The sequence below is a fragment of the Sinocyclocheilus rhinocerous genome, unplaced genomic scaffold, assembly GCF_001515625.1.
Source record: "Sinocyclocheilus rhinocerous isolate Xijiao unplaced genomic scaffold, SAMN03320098_v1.1 scaffold2318, whole genome shotgun sequence".
In the NCBI taxonomy this organism is placed as follows: domain Eukaryota; kingdom Metazoa; phylum Chordata; class Actinopteri; order Cypriniformes; family Cyprinidae; genus Sinocyclocheilus; species Sinocyclocheilus rhinocerous.
The window spans coordinates 92,959-102,314 of NW_015654931.1; the positions used below are offsets into that span (position 1 = coordinate 92,959).

General features: G+C 35.3%; 1 protein-coding gene across 1 annotated transcript in view; it reads left to right on the forward strand.

Moving 5' to 3' along the window:
* LOC107717720 (retinoic acid receptor beta-like) overlaps positions 1-9,356 on the forward strand; it is a 110,559-nt gene that overhangs the window by 82,946 nt on the left and 18,257 nt on the right. Inside the window, exon 5 of the mRNA XM_016524557.1 lies at positions 8,662-8,838. Coding sequence (XP_016380043.1) covers positions 8,662-8,838 — 177 coding nt within the window. The remainder of the gene's footprint in view (positions 1-8,661; positions 8,839-9,356) is intronic.

Genomic DNA, 9,356 nt, shown 5'->3' on the forward strand with positions numbered 1-9,356 from the left:
CAGGCACTTTCTGTTTCGTGCCTGGAATTTGCTCCAGGCATGGTTAGGGCATTCCTTTACCCGAGGGCCGGGTATGTCCCTAAGGTGCCCACTTCTTCACCAGGGCCCATAGTACTTCAGGCATTCTGTCCTCCTCCGTTCCAGGAAGTAGGCCAGGAGTATGGCGGCCTCCAAGGCTTTCAACTTGGGTGTGGCCTTGCAGGACATTTGTGCTGCGGCGGGCTGGTGCTCTCCGCACACTTTTGTCCACTTCTAGCCTGACCTGGCATCTACCCCAGGTTCCCAAGTTCTCTCTTCGTGATGTGCTCGCAAGATACACACACAGGCAGGGACTTGGTAGTATGGCGCAGTGGGTATTCTCGTTCCCAAAGCGACTTCGACGCAGCTCGAGTTCCTGAAGGGGAACGTCTCTAGGTTACGTATGTAACCATGGTTCCCCGAGGGAACGAGACGCTGCGTCTCTTTGCCATACTCCCTGCATCCCTCCAGGTGCTACTTCATCGAAGTAGGTTTGCGCTCTGCCGGATGCGCTTTTATACTTTCTGGTGCTTACGTCACCCCGCTCGTGACGTCTCACTACTCCATTGGACTGATTTGACACGTGCTTCAGAACGCGGTCACGCAGGGGCGTTCCCAAAGCGACTTCGACGCAGCATCTCGTTCCCTCGGGGAACCATGGTTACATACGTAACCTAGAGACATTTGTGTTCACATACACAAACACTCGTCTTTTAATAACAGGCTGTGTCTTGTTCTGAATGCCGGTGTGGCTTTCATTGTTGATTCAATTCTCAGGAAAGGGAACTATTTGTGCTAGAATTCTAATACTTTTCTATTAGTTGTGATTCTTATTAAATTTCAGTGTAGGATTGTTTTGTAATAAATCAGTTGAAAGTCAGTGCAAAAATGTCTACATACTAGATGTAATCCCTGAGCACATTGTTTACTGTACACATATATTTTAGTGCAGCTCAACTAGTAGAGTATGGTTCTGCCAACACCAAAGTCATGGGTTCGATTCCTAACACACATACTGACAAAACGTGTATCTTCAGAGCGCTGTTAGACACTTCTTAGTGCATTAAATGCAATATAATAAATGTGACCCTGGAGCACAAAACCAGTCTTAAGTCGCTGGGGTATATTTGTAGCAATAGCCAAAAATACATTGTATAGGTCATATTAATATAAATATTAATATATATTATTTTAATATATTATTTTAATATATATTAAATATATTAAAATAATATATTAAAATAAAATGATACAATTTTATAAAAATGCAATTTTCTCAGCTTTTTGCTAAAAATGTAGTTTTTTTTTTATGAAACTTACCTACATTCAAGTGTTGATAAAAAATAATGCTTGAAGCTAGAATAAAACAGATTTTTTTTTTTTTGAAAGTAGAGGGTCTGATCTTTATTTTCATGTATTGCATGTTCAGATATTCATACAACAAAATATTCTGGGGGCCATGAAATTTTAGTGAAAATCAGCAAAAACGCTGGCGGTGTCTGGCAACTTTTTTCAAAAATGCTGGCGGGGAAAGAGTTAATGTCATATTTAGTAATAATTGCGTTGTTTTATTTTTGTATTGTCTATTATTGTCTCATCCAATTTTTTGAGGAGACACTGCCTCCCTTGCCTGGGGAACAGCATCAGAAACAGCAGCACGGCTCTCATTTTAATTCATACAGTTTACACTCATTCACTTTACACACTCACTGTCGCATTGTGATTTGAGATATTTATCTACAGTTAAATATCCTGCTGTCATCTGGCTAACATTATCCTGAAGCACATGGTTTGATAGCAACTTAATATCTAACTGGTTTTAATCAAGTCAAAATATTATTTAATGTTGCCTAATCAACCTAAATACATACATCTATACCAACCAAACTATGTACAGTAATTATATGTCCTGTCCTGTACATAACAGAACACGTCTGGCACAAATATATTTTATGTTACATTTATGATTTAAGTTATGAAGTATGAGGGATTGGGGGTGCTTTTCTGTGCAATTTGGCAAAAAGTGATGGTGCCATGTCCCACATACAAATGACATCAATGTACTCTACTAAAAAACTTTTTCCTTGTATTTACAATTCAGTATTATTGTTTTAATTGTAAGGCATTTACAGAAGTTGTATAATAAAAAAAGAATACTTTTATGAATTATACAAGGCATATTTGCTATGTGGAAACGATGAATGGAACATTTAACATTTATTTTTAAAATTGACTTTAGTCAATTTGACTTTACTAGACCCCTCTAGTGTGTGATATAGTTATGATGATATGGTGAGAAATATTGAAGCCGAACTGCTGTCAGCAGGGATTTGAATCTGAGAAAAAAGGTTGGTTACACTTTATTTCGATAGTCCACTTTAGACATTCTATTAACTATAAGTAACTTTGTAACTACATGTCAACTAATTCTCATTAATTTGCAACTACATGTCTACTAACTCTCAGAGTAGACTGTTAGGGTAGGTTTAAGAATACAATATTACTGTTTTTTTCTGTATTTTTGATCCAATAAATACAGCACTGATGAGCAGAAGAGACTTCTTTAAAAAACATTAAAAATCGTACTGATCCCAAACTTACAACAAATAGGATGGCAATATTGTATTTTTTTACAGTCATGCCAATAAAGCAATTTTTGAATTGGATGCTCCTCTCATGTGTCCTTTTTAACTCCAGATTCAACTTCATGCCTCGCCTTCCTTTCTATCCCACCGGCCCACTTTATCTAGCACATTCAGCCAAAGTGGGCCATCAATATTTAACCACCTTACGAGAGAAAAAAATAAAATAAATTTGCATTTTAATCCATGTTAACTGCAGTAACAAGTGCTACTATTGTCAGAATAATATTTGTTTACATTTAGTGAGCAAGCTTATAAATTAGAAATGGAAATCTGAACATGAAAGGACTAGCAACCAGCTTTCATGATGAGGGAGTCCTTATTTTGAAGTGTAGCCACAATCACCAGGGTCATATAGCATCAGCATCAACTGAGCACAGTACAATCAAGCTTAAATGGCCCACTTTACCTGAATTCACCCTACCTACTTCTCAAGGGTCTGATACTGTGGCTATTCCATAATTTATATGTTCTGTTAAGAATCGTTCCTCTGCTAGTTGAAACACCTCTAGTTCTGGGTTAGAGCTTGCAATTTTTGCCTGAGGATAACATGGACAGAAAATCCTATAGACTTACTATGAAGGAGAGTGACCCGATCAGAACTCCATAGCAGTGGAATAAAGGCCACTTAGAATACTTGAGCCACCATGTAGCAATGCCTTGGCAACATCCCAGAATTGTGGTGATGTGTTTTGTGCGGTCCAGCACCACTCTTATGAAAATGAACATATGGATACAGTCATTTTAGACACTTCCAAAACTGTTGCAACAGAGATGGAAATACAATTTTAAATAAATGAATTATGTTTCCATCTTTGTTGTCACAGTTTTGGAAGTGCCTTGTTCTGTTCTAAAGAAGGGGGTGTCCCAATACTTTTGTCCATATAGTGCATGTACAAGTCACTGGTGTTTGGTGACGAGTTTTTGGCTCTGCATTTAAAGTCACAGCATTTAAAGTCACAGCAATCAATCATTTCTTTTTGAACCTTGTCTTATACACAGAGGCATTGTCATGTTAGTCCTGTCCAAACTGCTGCTATAAAATTTGAAGCACACAATTCCCTAGAATATCAGTATATGCTTCAACGTTAAGATTTGTACTCATGGAAATTACTAAAGTAGTCAAACCTAAAGTAATTAACATTAGAAGGGGGTGTTCCAATACTTTTGGCAATATAGCGTATTTTTGTTCAGGGCTTGACATTAACACCCGCCAACCCTCAAAATGCGGGTGGATTTGAGCAGCGGCGTCTTAACACAGTCACTCCCACTAGCCACTTTGAAGGGCTGAATTTTACATAGTTTAACAGAGCTCAACATTGATGCTTGTCTGGGACAAGTGGTTTTTGAAGGGACAAGTGAAAGAGAAATCAAAACAAATGGACACAGCTGCACACAGATGAAACATACTGTGGTAAAAAGGTAGTTTTTATATTTATAACATAAAATATAGCCTAGTTACGCAACATGACACAATCAAGAGAGTGCAGTTTTCCCTAGAACCGGTGCAAATTTGATATTTGTTTTATGCAAGAGTTCAAACGAGTGTGCGGTCTTTATTTGTGAATCACACTCATGGTCTGCGCAGTCAAAAGTGAAATTTTACTTTTTTAATTAACTTTTAATTTCAAAAGTGAAATTTAACTTCTTTTTTTTTCTTCAGTAAAATCAATCTAATATATTTTTGTTCAATCATATTTTTTCCTTTTTATTTTGTATTTTGAGAGAATTTTATGGTAATAATGAATATTTATGCAATAATTATTATAAATTTTTCACATTGAAAATAGTACAAAAAAAATTATCTAAGTTTTTAAAATAATTTTTCGATTAATGCATTATCTCAGATTAAAATAGAGACTAGGCCTTTAAAATCCAATTTTTGAAGGCAGATTAGCACCTCCTGGTGAGAGCAAAGAAAGAAAAACCTGTAATTTCATGGTGTAACCACTGGATTCCTGTATAGGACTCTATAGAGAGGCTTGTGAATTCCCTAGTTGTTTTTATACATAATTGTTTACTTTTATTAGGTTGTGGATTTAAATGTATATTAAGGCATTCTCAAAGACTACTTTTTGTCAAGGTTTATATTTTTTGTTGTTTTAAATGTTGATTTGAAGTGTCAGTTTTTTAAATAATTATTATTACTACAGTCAAACCTGAACACAGAAATCATTTTGTTACACAAAACATTAAAATTTGATAAAAATGTAAAAAAAATAAAAATAAAAAAATAAACAGGTATGCTTTATCAGAGCTTAATCCTTCTGGGTCTTATCTGATTTCAACCTCTTATTTCAGTTTTCTGACTCATTTTGGCTATATGGTTATAGCCATACCAATTCATTTGAGTATGTATAACTGTGTGTGTGTGTGTGTGTGTGTTGATTTTGCACTCTAGATGTTTTAGAGTGTCACCCCTTCATTGCTGTGCAATTTTTTTCTGCATCGTAGGGGATTTGTAGATTGTACACACAAAAATATTCTGTATTTTCAATTGTTTTGCCATTTCCCATTCATTTCCTATGGTTGGTCATTTTTGACCGAAGACCATGAGTGTGACTATTTTTTTATGAGCACTTAGCTTTTTCGAATCATGCCCTAAATTTTTTGTGTGTTCACATACCAAGTGCCATAAAAGTCACCAAGTTTCGTACCATTCCAATGAAGCTACGATTTTTAAAATTTCAAAATGTAAAATTTTTTGGTCAAAAGTGACTGAAGAGTTTTTAATATTACGTGACCTACATTTTAGACACAATGTTGTCCATGTTGACTGTTTTTGCTCGATTTGGTTAACAAAAACAGTTCCAAACAAAGATCACAGCATAGCTGTGACAAAAAAGAAAAAAATACAAAATCAATAAATAAATCAGACAGAGAAAAGGGGAATGATAAACTCCTGAAGGCGTTCATAGTTTCTCCTTGCACTGTACCCTTATGTATGGCCCAGAGCATCTCTGAGCAACACACCTTTCCTTACTAAAAGATTCGGCGTTTTTGAATGAATTGGGTGAGTCAATGATTCAATAAACCCAATTATAAAGACATTTTTGAATGAATCAGCCATCTGAACGAATCAAATGACTCAATGACTCACTCGTTAAGACAGACACGTGCTGCCACCTACTGGCGGATTCTTTTCAAATGTAAAAGTAGCCTATCATTGCATTTTTTTCTAACATTTCATATTTGTATATTTAAAAAATTACTTAGGCTCATAACATTTATGCAGATGTAACTTTGCATTGTTAATGTATTTCAACATCATTAAACTGTCTGTATACAGTAAATGTATCTAAATGCCATTAACCTATAGTGTCTAAATATAATAACTGAAATTATTAATAAAATGTAAGAATTTGATATAAAAGATTACATACATTTAATAAGGTTAGGAATAAAACTGCCATTTATATAGACAAAAAAACTGTAAATCAATTTTAGTAAATTATAGTATGCAGTAAATTTAATCATAAACAAATATAATTTCCCAGCAACAAAATTTTATGGAAAAAAAAAAAAGTTAATGTCAAGCCTATGTTAGCTTAGGAAGTCATTTCTGCTGGCATGATTTTATGTCATTTTGTACTGATAAAAGCTAAAGATGTTTTTATCTTTCCTTGTCTCCCTTACTCCCAAAACAAGCACAGATATGCCACGCTTAGCGGTGATGTTTGCCTGAACAGCAGCGAGGAGTGTTTAAACACGGCTTTAATCTGGATCAGGGCTAATTATCCTCGCTCTCAGCCTGAGAGAAGTTCCTCATTATTACACACGATTTGTTCCCGACATGCTTTTAGTAAGCAACAGAAAAGAAGCCGCGCTCTCTCAGATTAGGTTAAAGCTCCAATTATGCCGTAAACTATTCAAATCTCGTCCTTCAGTGATTGAGGAGTTCACAGGCGGGTGAGAGAGATAGCTGCGCTTCCGTCCTACAATGAATAATGCTTTATTGACAGTGATGGTTATGAGAAATGACCCTGGCAGCTTTAAAGATCAAATGAAACAGTGCTGATATGTGGCCTTCGGTTGAAGGAGGTGGTTTTGAGATGACTGGATATTAGCTGCATAGGCAGCATGTGCTCTTTTACATCATTGTTAGCACTGTTTGTGTGATCGATGCCGCTGCGCTCGTTCTAACATCGGCAGCTTATTTTCTAATGTCGCAAGTTGTCTAATTTGTTAGGATAAATGTAGCTAAATGAAATTAGAATTCCCTGGCCACTTCCTTGTTTGGCTCTATTGAATTATGACCGTGTGGTAATTGACTGAGATTGGAAGGGAAATCAAACAGTGTCGTCTTTGCCCCGGGGAGGAAGAAGACAAGTAGGTTTAATATCAAAGTCTGGCCATTGGTCTTTCTGCGGTTAGTTTGCCAATCATTGGTGAGGTCTCTCAGCGAAATGTGCCGCCACTCTCTTAGAGTGATTTAATGGCAGCTGTGATATGCTTCTCTCTGAAGCAGAGATCATATTTACTGATCTGAGCCCGAGACAATAGATCCACGCAGAGCATCTCACAGCCTGCGGCTTTCAGTCCAGAGCACAGGAAACCATTCTCTTTGATGAATAAGGCTAGTGACAGAATCGAACCCGGGGCCAGTGGGAATGATCCTGGCTATTTCTTTTTGGGATATCTCAGAATTTACAGAAAGCGATACTTTTAAACATCATGTGATTTTTCAAATGTATTTAGAATGTTAGTTTATGTGCAGTTTAATATGGCACATGGTCAGCATGTTGATTATATGTTAGGTTGAATCTCACAAAAATAGTTAATGCCAAAATCAAAAGAAAAAAAACCAGTGAAGACAATGAAGCACCCCATATGGCAAAAAACATATATTTAATATTTATTATACTATACTAAATATTATAATATAATGTAATATAAATATACTAATATGTAATGTAAATATATATATATATTATTTTAAATATATGTAAAATATACTTCAAAATATATTTGTTCTACCAATATCTTTTTTGGCCATTTTTTTGTATATTTTTGAATTTCCCCTCATATGATTATAAAGCGCTTTGTGTGTATAGCAATACACAATGAAAGCGCTATATAAATACCTCATTCATTCATTCATTCATATTTTTGAAAATATCTTTTTTTTTTAATTGAAAAATACATTTTGTGCTATGTATTTCAATCCAAGAAAATATATTCACGTATGTCACATTTTAAGAAAAACTTTATTTGTTATCTGTAACATGCATGAAAATATATCACATTTGAATAAAATTCAATTAAAATAATATTCCTTCCACATTTGCATTTACTCTAAATGTAGGCTACTATAAGATTGGAAATGTATTTTATTGCCCCTGAAATACATTTTGCAAAACATTTTGATATATGAGGGTTGAAACTAGATATTTAAACTAAATATTTTGTATTTCAAAAATATATTTAATTGAGCTTCACTATTTGCCATACATTTAAAATACACAAAAATACACATATATTTTGTCTCAAAAAAAATAAAAAATAAAAAAATAAATAATATATATTGCGGCATGGGACATTTCTCACCACAATTCTCGTTACTGTTATTTAATGAAATGCTTTTTTTTTCTCTACTGTAACATCACAAGCAATAAGTGTTTAAGTGCTCATATAGAATACAAGAGCATTATTCCTCTTCTCTCTTTCTGTTGATGCTACTGCTGTGTGAACATGGGAGGTCTGGAGGAGTGAGACTGCTGATCTGAAACAGATGGGCTGTTTAATGTAAACTCTTGGAAAACAAACACATTAGCATCAGCTGCTCTCAAAGCAATCGCTCCTCAGAGTCAGTCATGCCTCACTCATTCTGTTACTCATGTTAGAGTATTGAGTATTTGTTAGAGTAGAGTATTTTTTGAGTATTTTAGGTCTTAGCCAAAGACACTGACAATCACAACCCATAAACATGTATGTTTTGAAGTGATGCATGTTTAGACAGAAGATTTAGTTTTAACTCTATTGCTGTGTGTGTTGTCTGCAGAACTCCAGTGCGGATCACCGCGTGCGTCTGGATCTGGGTCTCTGGGACAAGTTCAGTGAACTGGCCACTAAGTGCATTATTAAAATTGTGGAGTTTGCCAAACGAGTTCCTGGTTTCACTGGACTCACTATCGCCGATCAGATCACACTGCTCAAAGCCGCCTGCCTCGACATATTGGTATGTGCAAGTGTGTGTGTGTGTGTGTGCTCAACTATCATGACTATCATGCAACCATACAGTTTTATACACAACTCAAAACAGCATAAAACAGAACTTGACTGTTTATTTTAAATATAATAAATATTAAATACTATATTTACATTTTAAGTGTATTATTTATAACTGAATATTATACAAGCTGTTTCATAAAAATAAATAAATTAAATTAAATAAAAAGCAATAAAAAAAGTAGGGATGCACCCGGTATCGGGCCCGATACTGAGCTCCTGTACTCGTACTCGTACTTGTTAAAATGCCCCGATACCAAACGCCGATACCACACAGCATGTGATAAGTGCCATATTCAGACAATGAAACACAGACAACAGAACAACAGACAGCAGAATGGAGTTATTAGAGATTAAGGATGTCTACGAAGTATATGTATGCAATGAATATAAAACATTCAGTATTAATGCCTGTATAGCTGATGTGCGCGAACTGATAAGCAAAGCACGCTGAGTGGATTGAGCGCG